General features: G+C 44.7%; 1 protein-coding gene across 2 annotated transcripts in view; it reads right to left on the bottom strand.

Moving 5' to 3' along the window:
• The window catches only part of myripb (myosin VIIA and Rab interacting protein b), a 99051-nt gene that overhangs the window by 30430 nt on the left and 42805 nt on the right, over positions 1–25816 (bottom strand). For both annotated transcript variants that reach the window (XM_077012259.1, XM_077012260.1), the window contains exon 4: positions 2531–2667. In XM_077012259.1, the coding sequence (XP_076868374.1) occupies positions 2531–2667 (137 nt within the window). The remainder of the gene's footprint in view (positions 1–2530; positions 2668–25816) is intronic.

The following is a 25816-nucleotide window of genomic DNA, read 5'->3' on the forward strand; positions in this document are numbered from 1 at the left end:
AGTCTTAGACTGGTTTAGATCGTACCTAACTGGGCGTGATTACTATGTAGCATTAGGTACCTCTTCCTCCACACGTCAAAAAATAACTTGTGGCGTCCCCCAAGGATCAATACGTGGGCCGTTACTATTCAACCTATATATGCTTCCGTTACCACACATCATTAATAAACATGGTATTAGTTATCATCAATATGCAGATGACAGTCAACTTTGTATTTCGCTAGAACCTAAAGCCCTAAAATCAATTTGCTCACTGTTTGACTGCATAGATGATATACAGACATGGATGTCTGACAAAGGTTCTTGTTCTTGGCAGTGATTCACAAATGAATGATGTCCAGACTTATTTAAATCAAATGAATCTGAATGCCAGACAATGTGTTAAGAACCTGGGCGTCACCTTTGATAATGAGCTCAGCTTCAAATCACACATCATGACTACATGCAAGACAGCTTACTTTCATCTTCGAGACATCGCTAAGGTCCGAGATATGCTCTCTCCTGCTGACAGTGAAAAACTTGTCCATGCATTTATCACATCAAGGCCAGATTATTGTAACACTGTTCTATCTGCTCTTCCAAAGAGCTCTATTTCGCACCTACAGCGAGTTCAGAATGCGGCTGCAAGGGTTCTGACCCGCAGGAGAAAGAGAGATCATATTACACCTGCACTCCACTCACTGCACTGGTTACCTGTCAGCTTTAGAATAGATTTTAAGGTTCTAGTCATGGTTTTTAAATGTCTTCATGGTCTTGCCCCTCTTTACCTGAGTGAAATGATGGTTAGATATGTTCCAGTCAGGTCTCTCAGGTCTTCAAATAGTAATCTACTGGTGATTCCTAAAAGCCAATTAAAGATTGGTGAGGGTGCTTTTAGCCACTATGGCCCAAAGCTCTGGAATTCTCTTCCTGAAGAGCTCAGGCATTTCATCCCTGCATAGTTTTAAGAGCAGTCTCAAAACATTCCTGTTTAGATCCGCTTTTAGTTAAGAAACTCTATCTTAATAGTTTTATCTTATTTATTTTACTTTTTATTATCTTATTTACTTTACTTTTTTACTTTTTATGTTATTTTAATGTTTTTATCTTTAATTTCTTTTAACATTTTCTTTTTGTCTTTTTGTCTTATCTCCTTTTAATGTTTATTTTTATTTATACTGTAAAGCACTTTGAGTTACATGTATGTATGAAAGGTGCTATACAAATAAAGATTATTATTATTATTATTATTATCAATAGGGTGATGCTTAATATGTCTGATATATTACACATAATTGAAGTTGATGTGGGAGCGTGAGCTTTGAACTGATGAGTAAAAGGAGAATTCTTTGGAAGACACCAACCACCGCCAAGCTCAAAATCAGACATCAATTGTTTTACTAATTCTGTAGATCACCAAATTCTTGTTTTGGATGAATAAGATGTTCTGTCTAAATGTGCATCAGGGATTGTATTACAGTTGCCACCAATTATGACTGGTGAGTCAAAAATGCTGGAGAGGTGTGTAAAATAATAATGAAATGGGCATTCGAGACAAAAATATTTGCAAAATATTTGCAATGGTTATAGGAATGGTGTTGATGTTTATTATAATTAATCATCCTTCTGGGTCTGTTATAGTGGTGTCGTATGGAAATGAGTTGTTTGTCTTTATTAGGATAGACTGCCCTCGTTGTTTGGTGTTGGGGAATGAAGATGTGACTAAACTCATATTTTGAGCTCGGTGGATTTGGGAAAATTAGATTCTTGTTTTAAATATATATATTCCCTTAATTTAGTGAGATAATGTAGAATCTTCATTTTTGTGTGTGACTAAAACATGAAAGATTCAAAGTCCACTAACAGCTTCACTTGTTTAAACTGGTAATGAGATGTTCTTTTCACATTTAACCTTTAAGCTGTTTTATAGCAGCTGAGGTGTGGAACTACTTTGTTGATGTCCTAGGCGTGGCTACACTCTAAAGCCCCCATACTCAAATAGCGGCCATCTAATTCTGACCCGCGAGCTGTTTTGAAAAGTGTTTTTTTTTTTTTAGGAATTTTTTTCAATCGCACTACCCGCTCTTATTTTGAAATCCCGCACCGCGATCTCAAGACGATGCTGGGGATTGCCTCTAGGGCAACAACAAACAGGTAGCAGACGGCCAAATGTGTTGGCCCCCCCCATTGACTGTTTACGTTCGCCACCAAACACCCCGTAACTGGCCCCTTCAGTGATTGAAAAAATAAAATTTGGCCCATCATCATTTCTATTTGAGTACCCCTGCTCTGGGGTACTGGACCCTGGAGACTGGACCCTAGAGTCTGGACCCTGGAACTGACCTTAGAGTCTGGACCCTAGAGTCTGGATCCTGGAGCTGACCCTAGAGTCTGGATGCTCTGAGCTAGAATGCTACATCATGAAACCCTTTAGTAGACCGAGACCTTCTGGGCTTGGTGCCAGACTGTTTTTCAAGATGCTGTTAATTAATGTTACTTTTCGACCTTATTGATCGTAATGTGTGTAATGTGTGTGTGTGTGTGTGTGTACCTGGTAACTCCGACAGAGCCACCCTCTCGATTATATGTTTCTTGTAGAGGGTCTTGAGGACCTTTGCACTGCCAAACCTCTTAAAGCGACTCTTGACGTTGTTGTAATACCACTCCAAAGACTGGGTTCTCAGAAACCTGCAAAAATACATGCACACACACACAGACACACACACACACACACACACATACACACACACAAAGAAAAAACATTGTGCATTATCTCCAGATGCAGTTATAGTTTAAACAATAAAGAACACAAAGAATAGGACCTGCTGTAGTTCATGGGCTTTGGTGTGTAGGGGAGGGTGTGGTCTGTGTTTGGTGTGTAGGGGAGGGTGTGGTCTGTGTTTGGTGTGAAGGGGAGGGTGTGGTCTGTGTTTGGTGTGAAGGGGAGCGTGTGGTCTGTGTTTGGTGTGAAGGGGGAGGGTGTGGTCTGTGTTTGGTGTGACGTGGAGGTTGTGGACTGTGTTTGGTGTGAAGGGGGAGGGTGTGGTCTGTGTTTGGTGTGAAGGGGGAGGGTGTGGTCTGTGTTTGGTGTGTAGGGGGAGGGTGTGGTCTGTGTTTGGTGTGAAGGGGGAGGGTGTGGTCTGTGTTTGGTGTGTAGGGGAGGGTGTGGTCTGCGTTTGGTGTGTAGGGGGAGGGTGTGGTCTGCGTTTGGTGTGTAGGGGAGGGTGTGGTCTGTGTTTGGTGTGTAGGGGAGGGTGTGGTCTGTGTTTGGTGTGTAGGGGAGGGTGTGGTCTGTGTTTGATGTGTAGAGGAGGGTGTGGTCTGTGTTTGGTGTGTAGGGGAGGGTGTGGTCTGTGTTTGGTGTGTAGGGGAGGGTGTGGTCTGCGTTTGGTCTAATAACGAGTAGGTCACTTTCTCCTTCAAATCAAGTTCATTTCTCTCTTTCACTGGGCATAAGACTGCAATAATTAATGAGGTGGAATTGTACCATGTTGAGATTTTATTCCACACCATATGACATGCAGAACTGAGGGAAGAAGAATACTGACTCCTTAATGACCCACACAATAGAAAGCAGGTTCACCCTCAGATTTAGTGTAGGCCTGGTTACACGACATAGAGTGTAAAGTTACACCCTGGAACAGGAGCCTTAACAACCCACGCCTGGTCATTAACACCACTCAGCATAGCGCCATTACATGTACCCATGTAATAATGGATAAGAGGTAATGGAACAAGGATTCTTTTAAGGCTTTGAGGATTTAGTGTACAAGGCTTGAACAGTTTCTGGTACAAGACTGTGCTGAGTACAGCCTTCACAAATTAAAATAGCAAAAAATGTTCTGGTGCACTTAAAAATTTCATTTCAACTTTAACAATCATAATTATTTCATAAAAAAATGGCCATCAGCATTTTTGAGCACAAAAATAGCATAAGTTGCAAAAATCCACATTTTCATTTGCACTCTCACGCACGTCTGTGACTGACACGTTGCTCGATGGAGACGAGTCAGAGTTCTGGAGCCAAAGCTTCTTCTTCATGTGCGACATAAGCTGTGATTTGTTGTGAGCATGTGAGTGTGGTGTTTGAACCTCAGGGTATCAGCGACAGCTGATGGAGTCAGATGAAGGGGGGGGAAGAGTGAATGAGAGAGAGAGAGAGAGAGAATGGCAGCCAGAAACAGGCAGAGCAATGTGCAACCAGATACATTTACATTTACATTTATGGCATTTGGCAGACGCCCTTATCCAGAGCGACTTACATTTTTATATCATTTTTTATACAAGTGAGCAATTGAGGGTTAAGGGCCTTGCTCAGGGGCACCTCAGTCATGGCCTGGGGATCGAACCTGCGACCCTCCGGTCACAAGACCAGTTCCCTAACCGCTAGGCCATGACTGCCCTTGAACATGATACCAACCAAGAGGTTCATCTCCTCTAAACCCTCCCATGACACAGCCACGGGCCTCTTCAATTTACTTCCACTACGGTCTTGCCTTCCTTTGAAGCAGCCAGGCCATACGACGACGGGACCCACGCCGACGGGACCCACGCCGACGGGACACAGGCTGACATTACCTACGCTGACACAGTGATGTTCCAGAACCTTCTCACTGACACCCTCTCCTGCTTACACCCCAATTTACTTCCTTTTTACACCCTCCCACTCCTCCTATTAGACTAAGAGCTGCATTTCCACATCATGTTCAATGTCACGTCAGATCACAGATCTTGTTTTCCTTTCCACAGAGAGAGGCAGAGAGAAAATGGAGTGAATCCGCAAAAAAAACCTGATGTCTCTTAATGTCTCAAGTGCATGCTGAAGGTCTCAGCTCTCTTAAGGACGTCTCCCCATTTCTCTCTCCTCTCTCATTCAGGCACGACTCATCAACGTCTCTATACCTTAGCTCGTTAAGTGCACGGAGCAGAGAGAGAGAGAGGGAAAGTTAGAGAGATATCTTCATAGTATACTGCAAAAAAAAAGAAAGATATTAAATGAAAGGAAAAATAAACGCTCCTTCCAAAAGCAATTTTATCCTGTGCGATAAACCGCAGCCCCACCCCCAGGAGCTCAGTGACGGAGGAACCCCGCACCGTGAGATCAGCTTCTACGGAGCCCTCAAGCCTCGGCAGCCCGGACGTAGCAGCTGCCCTTTGACCCTCGCTACGTGTCGCTAAACACACGGACAGCCTGGGACAGCGGAGGCACGATGGCTGATGTTACGGTTGCTGTAGCAGAGCTGAACCAGTGTGTATATACGGTCCTGTCAGATGCTAATGTGCCACTAGCGACGGACGCCTTGCTGCTAGTTGCAGAAAACAATTAAAGCAGAGGAATTTTAATACTCAACATAAACCAGCTTTATGATGGGGGTGCGTGCCCTCGTCACAATGTTCCCATATGAGGTGCAAGGTCCTTATCACTCTAGACACAGCAACAAAAGTCCCAGCTGTGTGGGTTTCTAAGCACCCCCCCCCCCCCCCACAACTGCAGTACATCACCACCGATGCTCTTCCTCTCTGTCTTCCCTTTACATCCTTGTTTCACTGCCCGTTCTGACTCTAAACAAGGCTGCAGTAAAAGATGTGACAGGCTTAAAAATGTCCACCAGGGTTGCCAAGTGCACCCACCGCATGGTAAAACACCATTACCATAATTGACTTTCTGAGCTTTTAATGAACGCCATTTCTTTTTGCTACACCACCCCCTATTGGACAAAACGTGCAGGGAGACGGGGCGAGGGACGGCCCCTATACCTCACATCAGAAAAACGACCGCGTCTCACTCCAATATCAAATGGCAGGGGGTGTGGGCCGAAGGCGGCAGTTGGCTTCTGTCTACAGTGTAATGGAGCAGAAATTTAAGTTCTAATGGGAAGTGGAGCATGGAGCAGGTCTTAGATCTGGACTTCTGCAACGTGCTTTAAAATGGTACAGAAGCACTTCACCTTAATGGAGTGAATTCAGCTGAAGAACCAGGCTATTTTTGACTAGTATAGAAAGCAGAAATTATATTCTCCTAATGTTATATGGCTATTGACAAACACTACATACATCATCCACGTGATGAAACTAGGGTCGTTCATTACAAGCACAGAGACAGTCAGAGGTTAATTGTGGTAATAATATACGAAGAAAACAACAGAAATCGCCCCGAAAGTTCTACCTCCCTCCCTCTGTAATTCTTTAATGACAGGAACTTGGATGAGAGTTAATAATTAGATAATTGATGTTTTCTGGCAGCTGTCAAAACCGGGTTACGCATAGTGAACAACAGTGTCTAATATTTGAACGGCTGCTTTGTTTGTGGTCATAGTACTGAAGTGAGTAAGGACACCATGTGAGAGAGATGCAGGTCTGTGTACAGCAGCACTGTCCTACATGCAGACACACATCTGAACTGAGACTCGTCCACACTGCTGGATCTGTCTCACCACACTAGTGGATCTGTCTCACCACACTGCTGGATCTGTCTCACCACACTACTGGATCTGTCTCCCTCTCCCACCACACTGCTGGATCTGTCTTCCTCTCACACCACACTGCTGGATCTGTCTCCCTCTCCCACCACACTGCTGGATCTGTCTCATCACACTGCTGGATCTGTCTCCCTCTCCCACTACACTGCTGGATCTGTCTCACCACACTGCTGGATCTGTCTCCCTCTCTCACCACACTGCTGGATCTGTCTCCCTCTCACACCACACTGCTGGATCTGTCTCACCACACTACTGGATCTGTCTCACCACACTGCTGGATCTGTCTCTCTCTCCCACCACACTGCTGGATCTGTCTCCCTCTCCCACTACACTGCTGGATCTGTCTCCCTCTCACACCACACTGCTAGATCTGTCTCACCACACTGCTGGATCTGTCTCCCTCTCCCACTACACTGCTGGATCTGTCTCACCACACTGCTGGATCTGTCTCCCTCTCCCACCACACTGCTGGATCTGTCTCCCTCTCCCACCACACTGCTGGATCTGTCTCCCTCTCCCACCACACTGCTGGATCTGTCTCCCTCTCACACCACACTGCTAGATCTGTCTCACCACACTGCTGGATCTGTCTCCCTCTCCCACCACACTGCTGGATCTGTCTCCCTCTCCCACTACACTGCTGGATCTGTCTCCCTCTCACACCACACTGCTAGATCTGTCTCACCACACTGCTGGATCTGTCTCCCTCTCCCACCACACTGCTGGATCTGTCTCCCTCTCCCACTACACTGCTGGATCTGTCTCACCACACTGCTGGATCTGTCTCCCTCTCCCACCACACTGCTGGATCTGTCTCCCTCTCCCACCACACTGCTGGATCTGTCTCACCACACTGCTGGATCTGTCTCCCTCTCCCACTACACTGCTGGATCTGTCTCCCTCTCCCACTACACTGCTGGATCTGTCTCACCACACTGCTGGATCTGTCTCACCACACTGCTGGATCTGTCTCCCTCTCCCACCACACTGCTGGATCTGTCTCCCTCTCCCACTACACTGCTGGATCTGTCTCACCACACTGCTGGATCTGTCTCCCTCTCCCACCACACTGCTGGATCTGTCTCCCTCTCCCACTACACTACTGGATCTGTCTCACCACACTGCTGGATCTGTCTCCCTCTCCCACCACACTGCTGGATCTGTCTCACCACACTGCTGGATCTGTCTCCCTCTCCCACCACACTGCTGGATCTGTCTCCCTCTCTCACCACACTGCTGGATCTGTCTCCCTCTCTCACCACACTGCTGGATCTGTCTCCCTCTCCCACCACACTGCTGGATCTGTCTCCCTCTCCCACCACACTGCTGGATCTGTCTCATCACACTACTGGACCTGTCTCCCTCTCCCACTACACTGCTGGATCTGTCTCCCTCTCACACCACACTGCTAGATCTGTCTCACCACACTGCTGGATCTGTCTCCCTCTCCCACCACACTGCTGGATCTGTCTCCCTCTCCCACTACACTGCTGGATCTGTCTCCCTCTCCCACCACACTGCTGGATCTGTCTCATCACACTACTGGACCTGTCTCCCTCTCCCATCACACTGCTGGATCTGTCTCCCTCTCCCACTACACTGCTGGATCTGTCTCACCACACTGCTGGATCTGTCTCCCTCTCCCACCACACTGCTGGATCTGTCTCCCTCTCTCACCACACGGCTGGATCTGTCTCCCTCTCTCACCACACTGCTGGATCTGTCTCCCTCTCCCACCACACTGCTGGGTCTTTGCTCCTCTGTTGGTTTTGTTTCGTCTCACGCCAGAGGCACTGCAGTCAGAGGCAGCAGCTGCATGAATGCACACACACACACACACACACACACACACACACACACACACACACACACACACACTCTCACACCACTGCAGGTTGTGAATAGCTGCTTAGAATACATTTTTTGCTATTTTTGCTACTTAGCTTGAAAAAGAACTGGTGCACTTCAGAAAGTAGACTGCATCATGGGGACGGATTATGTATACATACTGAAGCAAGACCTTAGGATGTCAACCAGAAAGTTCTTCCAGGAGAACAGTGGTCCCAAGAACTTCTCCAAATTTGTAGACTGGTGTCTTTGGCCAAGGAGACTCAAACCGTTTCTGAATATTCTACTTTTATCTATTATTTCTGCCAAAAGGAATAGTGACAGTTCTGGAGAGTATTGTGTGATACCCAGGAACATCTACCACAAGCGTAAGATTCAAGCTAAGCAATGGCAAATTATGAAAAAAATTACTTAAAACGTTAAAACATTTTACTGACAGAAAGTCTGGGATAGACTGCATAGTCTGTCTATTGTGATTTAGAAACTCCACTTTATAGAAAGAAAGCACATGCCCTAATTCACTGAACACAGGGAATATATGCTAATGCTAATATGGTAATAATGTGGCATTGTGTTTGTTTTGTTAGTCTCCACCCCGATTTCATGTTTTGTATATCCCCAATATTGTCTGCACCTCTGTCTCGCTCCTCCGAGACTGTATGTGTATGTGTGTGTGTGTGTGTGAGTGAGTGAGTATAGTACCAGTCAAGTCAGGCTAGAGTCCAAGTTCAGTCTCAAGTCAGGATACTTATCCTCAATACCAGGATAGGACAGGAGATGGAAAATAACTGTTTTACATATTAGCTGTATTGACAAACCTATCCGTGTTTTCAGGTGACTCTTGAAGTTTGATGAGGTCGTTCTAGTGTCTTTAATTAGTGTCCCACATTCTTTACACATTGCGTCCTTCAGTTATGTCCAAGGATGTTAAACTCCCCATAGCAAAAGGTTCCATGTATGGCACTCCATCCGAAACCATGGCAAACTCGACTGTTTACATTTACTTCTCTCCAATTTTGCGATTTTCTACCTGTTGAACTTATCTGGTTGTTCAGCTGATGGACCTCTGTCCCAAACATCCTGTTTCTCTGTAAATCTCTCTCTCTCTCTCTCTCTCTCTCTCTCTCTCTCTCTCTCTCTCTCTCTCTCTCTCTCTCTCTCTCTCTCTCTCTCTCTCTCTCTCTCTCTCTCTCTCTCTCTCTCCCTCCCTCCCTCCCTCCCTCCCTCCCTCCCTCCCTCCCTCCCTCCAGTAGAGTAATCCAGCCCTCCCTCCAGTAGAGTAATCCAAAAATTCATGAGGCAACAAACTATAATGAGAGCAAAGAGGTGAAACAGGGTCAGGATGTTAATGAGTCATGGTAGCTCCGTCACACCAGATATATGGTTCTTCTGTTGTCCATCTCGACTTCTTACCAGCATGAAATTCACAAATGCCAAGCTGGACTTATAACAAGCTACTTGAAATCTGCTTTGACAGTTCAGACAGCTGCTGCATGTCATGACTTGGCCATATTATATTTCTGTGCCATATATAAAAGTGGCCCAAATTGATTATATATATATATATCAATTTGGGCCACTTTTATATATATATATATATATATATATATCATACGATGCGTTACCTTTACCTGCAGTGTGAGTGTAATCTTAGTCATGCTGACAGCGTGTGTGCGCGCTGGTGCAGAAATTGGCATAATAAGCGTAAATATATAGATTCAATGAACAATTCAGGGTGCTGTTGCAGCTGATAATGCTGTGAAATGTCTCTTTCTCTTGGCACTCTTTATGTCCTTAATACCAACTGGTCATTGATAAGGACCAATGTTGCTGACATTGCTAATTCCTTTACGAACACTAAAAGTAACAATAACAACAATAAACAATTACTATGTTAACATTATTCATATTAAAAACAACAAAAACAGCAACAATAATTACACTATCATAATTTTCAACATTATAATAATAATAAGTATAATATAAATAGTTTATTATTAATAATAACAACAATGGACCCTTGTGGCATAATGATGCACAGTCAAAAAGCCACAAATCTCTAACAAGTTCAGGAGGCCTCGCTGGCCATGCTAGTCACCGTATGTGGTGTGTACGAACTGGAGATCTGTGTCCTGAACGTGCAGTAGATGAATCTGCATCTGTTATGATGTGCAACATGGAACAGGAGCTCAAAGGTACGTTTCCAAACACTCCTGGGGTCCCGGAGAACGGAGGCTGTTCTTTTATCTCAGAGGGAACGAGGTGTTCTCACCTGCTGCTCTCACGCTCGCCGCCCTCCAGGAGCTCAAAATCTGAGACGTACCTTAAGCTCGGCATTGTCCTTGAAGAACTGAAGGAAATTCTGTCCTATCCAGTTATGCATGTGTTCCAAACAGATCATGGGACCATATTTGCTTGTTATCTGTTTCGTGTCAGAATGGGAACATATGTAGATTAAGTGAAAGTAAACCATGAACCCAACCATAACCATGAACCACGACCAAGAACACGACCCACCATTCATGACCACAAACCACGACCCTGGTGTGTTCTACACAGTATGAATGAATGAATGTTCAATGTATATAGCACCTTTCAAGATACCCAGTATTGCCCAGTATTACCCAGTTTTGCCACACTTCATGCTCTGATCGTATTTACTCAGCCTCTCCTCATCTGAGAAGTGATACATTTGTCAGTCATGAGAACTGTTGCATTAAAAGAGATCCAGCCTGATGGATTTTAGCACTGCAGGTGACCACCAGCAAATTGCACTTAGCTGTGAACAAAGGGGGGTTGTCAGAGTTTTCCAAATGTCGGCGACAGTCTCACTGTCCCCCGTAAAAGGACACCTTCAGTGTCCTGAAGATACAGTACTGACACTGCAGAATCTCCATGAGCTCAACCCCATAAACATGAGCAGAGACACAGAGTCGAAGAGAGACACAGACAGGCAGAGACAAAGAGAGACACACAGACAGGCAGAGAGACGAAGAGAGACACAGACAGGCAAAGAGACGAATAGAGACACAGACAGGCAAAGAGATGAAGAGACACACAGATGGGCAGAGAGACGAAGAGAGACACAGACAGGCAAAGAGATGAAGAGACACACAGATGGGCAGAGAGATGAAGAGAGATACAGACAGACTGAGACAGACACACACAGACAGGCAGAGACAAAGAGAGACACACAGACAGGCAGAGAGACGAAGAGAGACACAGACAGGCAAAGAGATGAAGAGACACACAGATGGGCAGAGAGATGAAGAGAGATACAGACAGACTGAGACAGACACACACAGACAGGCAGAGAGAGAGAGAGAGTAAGGGGGAAAGATGAAATATTTTATACGTGATCAGTAGTGATAAAGAACCCGGAGAGGATTTAGAACGAGAGAGGCTTAAACTGAAGGTTGGGAATAAAGACTGTCCAGGCACACCAAGCACGGGGGCCTGATTGCAGAGGAACCCTCCGGAAGGCTGTATGGAACGTCTCCCGCGCTCACAGCCCCCCCGAGGAAATGTGTTCGCCGCTATTTTTAGCTCGCTATTGGGTAGCTGGATAATGTATGCGGATCGATAGAGAAAAAGGAGTCTGGGTAAACAGGAGATGTGTTTCATCTCTGGCCCTCTCTCACACACGCGAACGCTCTTGCACACGATGAAGGCTTACAGCTCCCTCTCAGTCAGCTAAGCAAAACAGAATAGCAATCAAATTTTGGTCTGTGTTTCAAGAGCATTTTTTGTTGTCCGACAAAAGAGATTTCTAACCTTAGATCAAATGTATTCTTTTGCTTAAATAAAAAGTACAAAAAAACCCCCAAAGCTCATCCAGCATGACTAACTTGGTGTGCGGAGACATTTCGCTCTACAAGCGTCACTGAGGCATGGTTCACGTTTCCCCTTCCTCATCATCCCAACCCAAGGCACGATGGGATTGCGCGAGCTGCCAAAGCGCGTCGTACTCAGTTTGAATGGGGATCACTACTGAGATGGAACACTAGCGAAACCTCAGAGAAGCTCCAACTCCAGGGAGGGACCAGATGCTCATTTGTCAAGACGCTGATTTAGCTACTACACTGCCATCTTGCACCTTCTCTGGATGCATTCAGCACAAAAATATAGCTTTGGGGAATCTACAGCAGATACATTTATTTTAATGAACTGCAATGACAACAGCATCGTTTGACTGCAATTTTCTTCTAATTTGCACAAGTTAACTGGTATGAAATATTTAAAGGGCAGAGATGTATTTAATGATTAAAGAAATGTACATGGCTTTATTTGCAATCGTGCATTAAAACCTTTACAAATTCTTGCACCGAGCTCGACAGCGACGTTGGCACGGCAGGCTTGGGTCCAGTATTGGCGATGGTGGGTTTGTTGGCATGAACCCTCTGAAGATCTCAGATGCTCACAGATGTTCCTTATTACCTGCCTACCTGTTTCCCAGTGCCTGGCATTCGTTGTGCTACTAATACAGTGTCGCCTTATTGAGCAGATTTGAAACCAAGGAGGTTAATTAAATGTGAATAAATGATTACAGTGACATTGATTAAAATCACTGGGAAGGTAATTAAAAGAGCCCAGTAGGCCAATGAGAGCTTCTGCCTCTCCACACTAAGAATGTGCTCACATTCACACTCAGAGCAGCTGCCAATTCTCTCTCTAACACACACACACACACACGTTTCACGTCAGTGATTTGAAATTAAGTATGATTACTCTTTGACCATATCAGTAATATGAACGATTACTGGATAATGAAAGTACAAGCTGTGTGTATGCACGTGTACGTGCACACACACACACACACACACACACACACACACACACACACGTGTGCAAAAAAAATCCTTCCCTCTCTCTCTATTCCTCTCCTTAGATAGAGAGAGGGATAGATAGAGGGGAAGAGATAGAGAGAGAAAGAGAGGGATAAGACAGAGTGAGGGATAGATAAGGGAGGGAGATATAGAGTGGGAGGGAGAGATAGAGAGGGATAGATAGAGAGGAGGTTGTTTTTTGTGTGTGCATGTGTGTGTCTCCCTCTCTCTCCCCATCTCACTAGCCTCTGTGCTCTTTAATTAGTCTTAGTCTTTCTTGCTCAAGTACCAGTTCTGACACGCCACATATATCCATAGTGCTCAGTTAGATTTAATGGCCATCAAAATCCTGGACGCTCTCCAGAAACGTCCGATTCAAGCATTTGTCTTTAACGAATGCCTAATGAACTGAGCAGTGAGTGTTAAATCTTTTCTCGGGCGCCCGTAGCCCAAACCGAGCAGCCTCGTGTCAGTCCGGGTACCTCATCATGTCTGTCTGTGTGAGCCCAACCTGCAGTTACACTCCTCCAGTGTAGCGGTGCCTGGCAAAAATCTCCTATTCATTTCCTGTCAGAAATGTCAGTAGCAACGCAGCGGGTCTTGTACTGCATGGCAGCACTGTCGACGAAAATCTGAGGACTCTGGCATGACAAAAATATTGAGCCAAGCTGACCCTTGTGTAAATGAATCATGTGTGAGGCACTAAGCCAATCAGAAAACAAACACTGTATGCTTTAACAAAGACTTTTACAGCTGGCAAGAACCACTTATTCCAATATTGAAGAACAGCTCATATCAAATGAGAAGAAGATTTGCATGGAGGAAGGTCGCATAAATTGTTAATGTCCTGGAGAGTTTGAAAGTCATCACCTACAAAAAATGTATTAAAAACAAATTACAGCAATTAAATCAAAATCAAATTCCCTCTCTTACTTTGCTCTCCATTAGGCTGTAAGGATGGTGATGACATTTTCCAGAGTTCATACCCAATTCTTGTTCCTTCTGTAGGGGTTTCACCTACTAATCCTTTAAAGTAGATATAATTTGTTTTACCTTAATTATTAATCAGTCTCATTAATTTTAGAATCAGTCTCATATTCTAATTATACCAGAACCACAAGTTTAGTTATCAACTAAAGGTAATGAATTGTTTGGTATCTGAAGGATTTAACAATGAATTCTTTGGAGGTTTTGGCAACAACCACTTTTGAATGACATCAACACAGACAATTTGGTGAAAATAAATGATACATTTATTTAAAACCAACTATTCTAAAACACAAAGAGCATCAACATGGATCAGTATATTTACAGTGAAGACTCAGCATCTAGTGTGTGTGTGTGTGTGTAAAAAAAAGGGGAGGAGTAAGTGTGCGCGCTTGTGCGCGTGTGAGGAGGCGGAGTTGTAATCTCAGTTCTCCTATGGAGAACAAAGCAACTAAAATGGCGCCGACTTTAAACAGTAGAGCAGCGCGACTATGTCAATGAGCTCAGCTGGTTTATTCCAACGTGGTCAGAACAAAGAGTAATGGCGCTGGCTTACTAACCAAAAATTAATGTAGTGTGTCTGAGAATGGGAACTACAAGTTGTCAAATATTCAGAAGATAAAACATGGAGATTGCATGCCAGGTGGAGAACTTGTGTGTACAAATCTTAACGAAGTTTATGACAAAGTTAAACATTCAGAATGTATTAACAGAAAACTTGGTTAACTCTGCAGTTCAAGTAACTTTGCCCTTCTATAAACTATGCCCAGCGGTAAGAGTCTCACGTGTTGAGTGTTTTGGGTGGTTTCCTCGTCCTCCCTGAATTCTCCTGGAATTAGGAGGGAATTTCCACCGCCAACTCCTCGTTGATTAAAAGCGATGTCGTCCAGGAATGAGAGTCTCGTTCACGGTTTAACAACAGGGAATTGATCGCCTTTGTTTCAGTCCGTGTGGCCGCGTTAGCAAGCTTGATTGAAGTAGTTAGGTGAATCTGTTGTCGCGGTACCGTTGATCGGTTACTGGTTAGATTGCACCGTAACTCGGGCTCGTTAATTAAGTAGTACGACTTTCAGCTGTTTGCTGTTAGTCGTTGCAAAGTTCGCGTGTTCTCAAAGAAAACCGGAGAGAGAGAGAGAAGTGGCGGAGCCTCTCTTTAATAGGTCTAACCTCGGTGTCAGTCAAACCAGAGAGAGAAGGAGATATTACGGAGCCTCTCTTTAATAGGTCTAACCTATGTGTCGGTCAAACCAGAGAGAGAGGGAGATATTACGGAGCCTCTCTTTAATAGGTCTAACCTATGTGTCGGTCAAACCAGAGAGAGAGAGATGAATGGCTGTTCAGGGTATTTAAACACCTGAACTGTAGACACACCCTTACTTCCGTCAAAGCAAGCTTGTTCCATGTGTTGCCAGTGGTACTGCCACCTGCTGGTTTAGCATGGTACCTACATTCCCCCCTTGGTCTTCAGACTGGGGCCGATGTCATAGTCCTGAAGAGCACAAAAGGTTATCCATGCAGTCCATGTTCCCTGTAGCATCCACTGGGAGGTGATCAATTCCATGAGTCAAGTTGTCCATCCCGCTCATAGCATGATCCATGAGATGGCTGGGAGATGCTGTAGAGACACATCTGGGCAACAAGTTCACTACTGGGCAGTTCTTGAACAGTAACTAAGGTTAACCAAATCAAGAAAAACAATGAAAGGATACTAATGCATGGCTTAGATTTCTCTTGGCTTTACAATAAGAAAACAAGGTCACATGCAGGATTAAATGCCTTTGATGGAAAAGAGGAAATGGAGAAAGGTGTGGAGTTAGCACATGTTGGTGTTAGTCTGTTGGCTGGAACAAACTTAACAATGCTTTAAAGGAAAGATCTTGCTGGACTAAAACATTTGGGTTAATGTCCAGTTAGAGTGTGGCTTCTTGTGAGATCTAGTAAAATGTAAATGGGGGTTTAACTGAGGTGTAATGCCTCATCCTATCCTGTGATAGACAAGTATTTAAGTATCTCACACTTGCTATACTGGTAGAGGAGAGAATAAGATCTGTGTGAGGGGTAAAATGTAGAAGTTAGGAGGTAACGCCGGGTACACCCCCCTTAGTAAAGAACCTACTGCATTGAGAATGCAGAACTGTGAGCGGAGATGATGTCAGGAACATCTCCCTTTAAAGGGTTAGAGATCTGGAAACATAGCTACATGTTTACAGGCTGAAGGTTTACATGTAACTTCGTATAAAGTCAGTTCTACCTCCTCCTGGCTCAGGCTGGAGGTCCACTAACTGACCCTTATCTATGGCTGTCCCCCCTTCCACTGGTTCTGCCTCTCTTTCCACCTCTTGGCTCTGTCCCTGTGACGAGAGTAGTGAGAGGGGCCTGCAGAAAGAACAGTGTCTGAATTTACAGGGAAATCATAGGGAGGATCTTGGAGCTCTTTGGAGTCTCCTTCAGGCAGACTGGGCTGCACAACAGTCTCCCAAACTGTCTGCGTGGTCTTTCTGATCTCACGCATCGACAGGTCACCTTGGCGTGCTAAAAGTGTGACATGGGTTCTCACACAAGGGTGGAGATTATGCAAAAATAGGGATTTGAAGGTTCGGTCTTCTGTGAGACCTGGTCCATTTCTTCCCTGGAAAAATGTTTGTTTCAAGCGATTAAAGTAATCTCTGGGATGCTCTGAACGCTTGTGCTTAATTTTAATGGCCGACATGAATGCTGACGCTTCGTCAAAGAAAGGGGAATACTCCTCAGCGAGGGCTTTACAAAGCTGAGTGTAACTGTCCCTAATGGAAAACGGCTGTGACTCTATGAACGTGTGAACTGATCTAGAGGTGGTTTTCCAAATTAGCTTCACTTTCTCTCGTTCGGTTGCATAAGGCAAGTCCGAGAGGCTACGCTCAATTTCTTTGAGGTAGTCTTCAACATGGTAGTTTGACCTTGCTGGGTCGAATGGCTCCATGTCCTTGGCTAGTGAATCTAGTAACTTTAACCGAGGGAAATGTTCAAGGACATGTCTATTAGAATAGGAAGGTGGACCTTCACTATCCAAGTGGTGTAACTCTTGGTCAATAGGATGCCTACTGCCTCCTGTCTCTCTGTGCCTAGGTGGCAGTAATGAGCCTTTATGCATCTCAAGTTGAGAAATATCTGTATTTCTCCTTGAGGAAAAAGCTGTAGCATGTACGTCACTGTGCCAGCCTGTGCGTGGGTCAGTGGAATGATGCTCAGCGTTTAAGTAAGGCCTGTTATCTGCTCTACCTGGTGAGACGTCCCTTGTCTGTACGTTCTGCCAGTGGTGTACATCAGCATGCCTTCTGCCGTCCTGCTCTGTGTCTATAGGGGGCAACAGTGAGCCTTTGTGCATCTCAAGTTGGGAAATTTCTGCATTTCCTCTTGAGGAAACAGCTGGAGCATGTACGTCACTGTGCCAGCCTGTGCGTGGGTCAGTGGAATGATGCTCAGCATTCATACAAGGCTTCTTAACTGTGGTACCTAATGAGATGTCCCTGGTCTGGACATCATGCGGAGGATAATGGTCACCAGCATGCTTTCTACCTTCCTGGTCTCTGTCCATAGGGGGCAACAGTGAGCCTTTGCGCATCTCAAGTTGAGAAATACCTGCATTTCTCCTTGAGGAAGAAGCTGGAACATGTACGTCACTGCGCCAGCCTGTGCGTGGGTCAGTGGAATGATGCTCAGCTTTTAAGTAAGGCTTCCTAGCTGTTGTACCTGACGGGATGTCCCTGGTCTGGACATCATGCAGAGAATAAGGAGGGCCAAAAGACATAGCAGGATTAGTATTACTCTCTTTGTTACTCAAGAGTAAGGGGGCAGAAGCTAGGGACGAGTAAAAGGGCTCTGCTGACTCGTAGCAAGATGATGCAGACAGGGCATCTGCTCTAGGAGGGTGATTCTCCACAGAGGCTTCACTTTGAGCTTCAGAAGCTGAACAGTCAGTAGTATCATATGGATACTCTGAGGAAGAACTAGTTACATCTAACCTAAGGCTCATGGGGACTGGAGCCGGGGCCTTAGGACGTACAACAGGTGCATCATCACCTGTGGAGTGCTGACTATATTGGCTTTCTACTGTAACTAATTTAGAAGGTCTAGAGGTGTCGGACCTAGTTACAAGGAAATCCTGCGCTCTTGCACGGGCAAGTTCACTCTCCCTTTGGAGGCGGGCAGTTTCTGTTAAGCCCGTGTGACGTTCACTTACGGTGAGCACGTCATTCAGCGCATGAGTGGTCAGTTGGAGGTTGTGGCGAAGGCGCTCAACCTCAGAACTGAGCTTAGCAGTGTCCTGTTTGAGGAGTCTATTTTCCTTGCGTAGTGCCTCTACTAAGCGAGCCTGCTGCTGACATAGAAGGAACATTTTAAAAACTACATCTGGAACGGTAGGGGTCTCCTCAAAGGAGTCCTTTAGAGGTTTGTCAACTTCCTTTCTACCTGGTTCAAGCATCTGAAGGAGCTGAACAACCAGAGACGGACAAGTATTCTGCTTTAGGAAAGCCATGGTTAGTCTCTCTAAGTGCACCTATAGACTATTTCAAAAAGGGGCTAAATCAAATCAGCTTTAGTACAATCTGGCCTAGTTAATGTGCCGCGATCCTGTGTCTGGCAAGTGTGGGCAGGTAAAAGGGTAATACCTAGATAGGCAAGCCAAATTGAAACTGGGATAAAAAGAATTGTGCAAAAGGTGATTACGGTCTCTGAAACTAAACACTAGCACACTGGACCAAAGACTGCAATAGTGAAGTTATACAAAGACTGTGAAATCTGATAACGGTGCTAAATAATTATCCCAATACTTCTGCAGTACAGGGGAAATCAGTGGGATGCCACACAAGTTAAAGCAACTGAGTTACTATTGAAGTAATCAGATTAAATGAGTAAAATAAATATACTGATCTTCAGTTGATTGCACAATGAATGTGAATAGTAACCAAATGGTAAACAAATTAGAACAAGATATCACCAAACTAAAGTTACCAAGGATTAGCTTTCCTCTATAGGAAGACTTAGGAAGCGCTCTGGCGCCCTCTTCTGGCGAATTTGGAGATGGTCCTATTCTAATGGCTTGAAAGCCTGTGATATGAAAAAATGGTCGATATCAAACAAATATGGTTGAGCCAGAAATCTCCCTCACGCAGGGGCACCAATTATGTAGGGGTTTCACCTACTAATCCTTTAAAGTAGATATAATTTGTTTTACCTTAATTATTAATCAGTCTCATTAATTTTAGAATCAGTCTCATATTCTAATTATACCAGAACCACAAGTTTAGTTATCAACTAAAGGTAATGAATTGTTTGGTATCTGAAGGATTTAACAATGAATTCTTTGGAGGTTTTGGCAACAACCACTTTTGAATGACATCAACACAGACAATTTGGTGAAAATAAATGATACATTTATTTAAAACCAACTATTCTAAAACACAAAGAGCATCAACATGGATCAGTATATTTACAGTGAAGACTCAGCATCTAGTGTGTGTGTGTGTGTGTAAAAAAAAGGGGAGGAGTAAGTGTGCGCGCTTGTGCGCGTGTGAGGAGGCGGAGTTGTAATCTCAGTTCTCCTATGGAGAACAAAGCAACTAAAATGGCGCCGACTTTAAACAGTAGAGCAGCGCGACTATGTCAATGAGCTCAGCTGGTTTATTCCAACGTGGTCAGAACAAAGAGTAATGGCGCTGGCTTACTAACCAAAAATTAATGTAGTGTGTCTGAGAATGGGAACTACAAGTTGTCAAATATTCAGAAGATAAAACATGGAGATTGCATGCCAGGTGGAGAACTTGTGTGTACAAATCTTAACGAAGTTTATGACAAAGTTAAACATTCAGAATGTATTAACAGAAAACTTTGTTAACTCTGCAGTTCAAGTAACTTTGCCCTTCTATAAACTATGCCCAGCGGTAAGAGTCTCACGTGTTGAGTGTTTTGGGTGGTTTCCTCGTCCTCCCTGAATTCTCCTGGAATTAGGAGGGAATTTCCACCGCCAACTCCTCGTTGATTAAAAGCGATGTCGTCCAGGAATGAGAGTCTCGTTCACGGTTTAACAACAGGGAATTGATCGCCTTTGTTTCAGTCCGTGTGGCCGCGTTAGCAAGCTTGATTGAAGTAGTTAGGTGAATCTGTTGTCGCGGTACCGTTGATCGGTTACTGGTTAGATTGCACCGTAACTCGGGCTCGTTAATTAAGTAGTACGACTTTCAGCTGTTTGCTGTTAGTCGTTGCAAAGTTCGCGTGTTCTCAAAGAAAACCGGAGAGAGAGAGAGAAGTGGCGGAGCCTCTCTTTAATAGGTCTAACCTCGGTGTCAGTCAAACCAGAGAGAGAAGGAGATATTACGGAGCCTCTCTTTAATAGGTCTAACCTATGTGTCGGTCAAACCAGAGAGAGAGGGAGATATTACGGAGCCTCTCTTTAATAGGTCTAACCTATGTGTCGGTCAAACCAGAGAGAGAGAGATGAATGGCTGTTCAGGGTATTTAAACACCTGAACTGTAGACACACCCTTACTTCCGTCAAAGCAAGCTTGTTCCATGTGTTGCCAGTGGTACTGCCACCTGCTGGTTTAGCATGGTACCTACACTTCTTTGTTCAAAACATCAGCAGGAAGAAAGATTTGTTGGGTGCAAACATCATTCAAATTATGCAAATAACTGATTTCTGGTAAGGTGCTCCGTCCACGCTGCTCGGGGACGAGGTGAAGGCGGGCGGAGTGTCCACAGTCACGGCGGGTCAGTGGACACGCACTGCAACTCAACTCCTGCGCTTCTCCACGCAGTGCTGCCACAAACGAGGGCCTGAATGGACCGTACAGCCTCGCTGGACCGCACGCTCCCATCACAGGAGGTTCTGTAGCCACGTCACGCTCACACTCTCTCTCTCTCCTTCAGTCTCTCCTGCTCTACCTCTCCTTTGTCCTTCTCATTGTGATAAATTTACACTCCTGCTCTTTCTCTTTCCATCTCTGTTCCAACTCCTTCTCTCTCTCTCTCTGTCTCTCTCTCTCTCTCTCTCTCTCTCTCTCTCTCTCTCTCTCTTCTCCTCTGCAGTGTTCCAAGTCAGAAATTCTCTCCCACTTGCCCAGACCTCCTTTTGTTCTCCTCTGTCATCTCTCCCTCCCCAAACCCCGGCCCTCCCCTCAAACGGCCCTGTTCGCATGGCTCTCCTCCTCCTCCTCCCCGCTACAGCTCATCCTGTTGGTGCCCTCCACACCCTCCACAACCTCCCCGCGTCCTGTCCCGCCCTCTCTGCCAGCGCACGGCTTCCAGGACGAGCTGGTTCTGGTGGCCTGAACCGTCAAACATGATTGATAGCTTGATACCAGATGGCGCAGCTTAAAACCTACAGCACGAAGGGCTTAGAAGGCACGTCGCGGAGCAATTTAGTGCCTCTGCCTTTAAATGCTGGTTTAGCTCCTCACTTGACATTTTAAAAGGTGGATTTACTATGTACTTATTTGCATTATTGATGCTGGGGGCTCAATAATGAGATAACCCAGGTGACTCAGAAATAGATAACACACCCCAGAAATCGGTTAATGTAGAAGCTTCAATACACTGAATGTTCTACAGAAGATTCCATCTTCCATCGGAGGCACTATGAAAAAGCATTACTATGTTAGAGACATTTGTTAGTGCATCACAGGTATAAATCAGAACAGACTGATGTCTTGGGCATACATCAACATTTTTTTTTACTTCTTATCAGTCAGACTGACTGCAGAGAAAAAATCCCAGAGGATGAAGAGGAGAGAAAGGCAAAGCAGACTTTTTGAACACTGGGAGATGACAGGACTGAATCATCTGAGGACATTTTGAACACACACACACACACACACACACACACACACACACACACACACACACACACACACACACACACACACACACACACACACACACAAACAGGTCATCTCTAAAAGGATGGAGAATAGACTAACAGTTGAACTTAAAAAGCCTGTAGGCTCAAGAATTTCTGTATAAAAAAGCCCTATAAAAGAAAGCATACATTACACACGCATCCACACACACATCCAAACACGCATCCCCATCCAAACCCACACACACTCACACAGCCCTGTGAGATTACAGATACAATAAAGTAAACTTTACCCACATTATTGCTTTGGCTATTAAGATTAGATCAAATTTTAGAAGCCATTAACGCCAAAAAACAGATCTAATTCACAAACATTTCTCTTTGCCACAGCAATGTTCCCGAGTACACTTAGTACCTTTCCCTGTTCCCTGGCTTAGACCTGGTTAAACACACACCATGCACCAAACACTGTGTGTGGGGTCAGGTGTTAGTTCACGAAAACAAACATTTTAGGACTAAGAAGTTCTGTTTCACACTTCAATAACATGCTTACGTCATCACAACACTGGAAAGATCTGCTACAAGTGCCAGTATGAATACTTTTAAATCTCCTGATCTCTTTGCCTCCTCTGTTCTGCCCGTCACATTTTGCTGAGTCATTACTCCAGATCTGCGTGGCAGGCAATCAAGGAAAAGATTACTCAGCATTTTCTGTATCTTATAGATCTAATCATTCCACATTGCTGCCAGTGAGAGTGACTCAGGTTAAAATGAGGTAAACAGCAAACCCTCACGAGAGATAAAGTGTGTGTGTGCCAACTGCTTCTTCATTTGTTAAGCTATAGTGGAAAATAGGTTGACCTTTGCAAAATCATTAGTTGTATTTAATATTCTTATGGGGAAATTTGCATACAATTCAATAGAAAACCTGTTTAATGCATGTCTAACGACATGCTTCCAGACAGAAAACACACACACACACACACACACCAGCAGCAGGGTGGAGGCTGGGTTTTTTTTTGGGGGGGGGGGGTGGTTGTTCAGCTATAATGGCTATAAAGGCCAGGCTATTCAGTAAACATTAGAATGCATTAATAATATCTACTGAATACCCAGGAGGGCTTAAAAATACACGTGGGTGCAAAGACAATCTGACCTTTATTAAGAATGCTTTACCATCCGCTCCCTTGTGTGTATTATCCCCAGGCCTTGGCAAACATTCTCAACAACACATTTGCATCAGAAAACAAACAGAATGCTACCAAGATATACAGTTCAAACATTCTTTGTTGGCTAGCCTGTGTACAAGAAGAAACCCCTGCTTGCATTTCAAGCTCCTGCAAAACTATGTAAGATGCTCAAACACAGAATCCTAGATGTATTAAACATCTATAAGCATTTACTTAGCAAATGGGCCCTTAGTATTTCATGCAGTCCAAGACAGTCCAGATTAAATGTCCTTTCTAAGAATGGCACTCTGTTCGCTGCAGGTATTAAACCTTAGATGTGTGCAACAGCTCAACACAATGAATTTAATTACAATTAATTAAAAACTAAAAGCTGAAAAGTGGATTTGAGCAGAAACAAAATCCCACTGCAGTGTGACAGTATCTAGAGATGAATGTGACATGCAGCAACGAGTCTTCATGAAACAGATTGGATTATCTTATGCACGTACGCACGAACACACAGCTGTTATCTCCTAGGTGAAATATCAATACATCGCCTGGCTTCAGACAGGACGACAGGGACAAATAGCCCCATTCACTAAACCACACAGACACACTGCACCATTTACTAACCCACACCTACACACTGGACTATTCACTAAACCACACCTACACCCTGCAGCTTTTACGAAACCACACCTACACACTGGACCGGTCCCCAAAACCACACCGACACACTGCACCATTTACTAACCCACACCTACACACTGGACCATTTACTAACCCACACCTACACACTGGACCATTTACTAACCCACACCGACACACTGGACCATTTACTAACCCACACCGACACACTGGACCATTCACTAAACCACACCAACACACTGGACCATTCACTAAACCACACCTACACACTGGACCATTCACTAAACCACACCTACACACTGGACCATTCACTAAACCACACCTACACACTGGACCATTTACTAAACCACGCCTAAACACTGGACCGGTCCCCAAAACCACACCTACACACTGGACCATTTACTAAACCACACCTACACACTGGACCGGTCCCCAAAACCACACCTACACACTGGACCGGTCCCCAAAACCACACCTACACTCTGGACCAGTCCCCAAAACCAGTCCCTCTAAACCAGTCTTTCAGAGGCTTTCATGCATGGAAATAAACCCAATTTATTTGGCTGTGTGTTCACTTTGCATTCCCACTGTGCTATGATTCGGGTTTGGCACTATGACCACTCTAAGTCCTTCCTTCACTCACTCTATCCAACCCTTCAGATGTGGACACACATCTACTCTTCCCTGCCCCAACACCCACTGCCTCACACACACACCCACACACACACACACACACACACACACACACACACACACACACACACACACACACACACACACACACACAGCAACAACTGGAAGTTTGATGTACAATCACTTGGCTGAAAAGACCAAACGAGGCATTTGATATGAGTGCATGCCGCAGTCTGGGACAGAACACGACTGCTGCAGGGTCGGCTGCTAACAGAATACACGGATACAGATCGAACATACAGTGGATTTTCATGCTTCTACACCATTTTTCTACTTTACGTCAACATTAGAAAACAGAAGTATTACATTTCTTCATCGTCTAAGCTGAACAGAACGTCTAAGCTGAAGGATGCGACATTTACAAGACCCAAGACCCAACAACTAACAATTTCTCAACTCCTGATTTTTAGATTATATTTTTTGCCATTACACTGCCCAAACCTAGATGTGAGAGACCAACAATGAAGCCACATGCAGTGAAGCCTAAATTCAGATGTTAATTGGTCATTATAACTGGTTATACAGCAATAGAGAGTGAAGAAGAAAAAGGCAAAAAAGAAAGTTCCAGGAGCATCAAGAGGAGGAGAGGGAGATGAGGAGAGAGAGAGAGAGAGAGAGAGAGAGAGAGAGAGAGAGAGAGAGAGAGAGAGAGAGGGATGAGGAGAGGGAGAGAGAGGGCTGGTGGAGGTGCAGCAACACTGCCATGTTTACACCGTGATGGAGGTTCTATGTGTGCTGGTCCCATTAAGGGCTGATGGTCGTAACTCCCTCAGAACTCCAACACAATGTTGAGGATGGCATGAGTAATACTTTGGCTGGCAGAGTGATGGCTTTGATCAGCGCTTCAGTACAACACTGTAAAGAAGGAAAAAAAGCCACACAAAGAAATCTCACACTTCAATCATCAGAGTGCATGAAGGCCTCTCCAGTGTGTGTGTGTGTGTGTGCACATCAGTTAGAGTGAAAGAAAGGAAACAAGAATTAAAAATGTCTGAACGAATGCACAGCAGGAGCGATGGGAAATAGGTCAACATATTCATTACTTCTCACGCATATCAACACTGCGTGTGTGTACAGGTGTGTGTGTGTGTGTGTACATGTGTGAATGTGTGAATGAGTGTGTGAATGAGTGTGTGTGTGTGATGTGCTGCATGTGTGTGCGTGTGAGTACATGTGTGAGTGAGTGCACTGCTGTTTTTTGGGTAACCTTGAGAAAATCCATCTATTAAGTATGGAGAGGCATAAATAGAGCAAGAAAAACAGGATAAGGAAGAATATAGACTTTTGTAATTATGTTTGCACTGTGCTTCATCTCCTAACTCCTCTCTCACTCAGTTCGTCTCTCTCTCTCTC

The sequence above is a fragment of the Brachyhypopomus gauderio genome, chromosome 7, assembly GCF_052324685.1.
Source record: "Brachyhypopomus gauderio isolate BG-103 chromosome 7, BGAUD_0.2, whole genome shotgun sequence".
In the NCBI taxonomy this organism is placed as follows: Eukaryota; Metazoa; Chordata; class Actinopteri; order Gymnotiformes; family Hypopomidae; genus Brachyhypopomus; species Brachyhypopomus gauderio.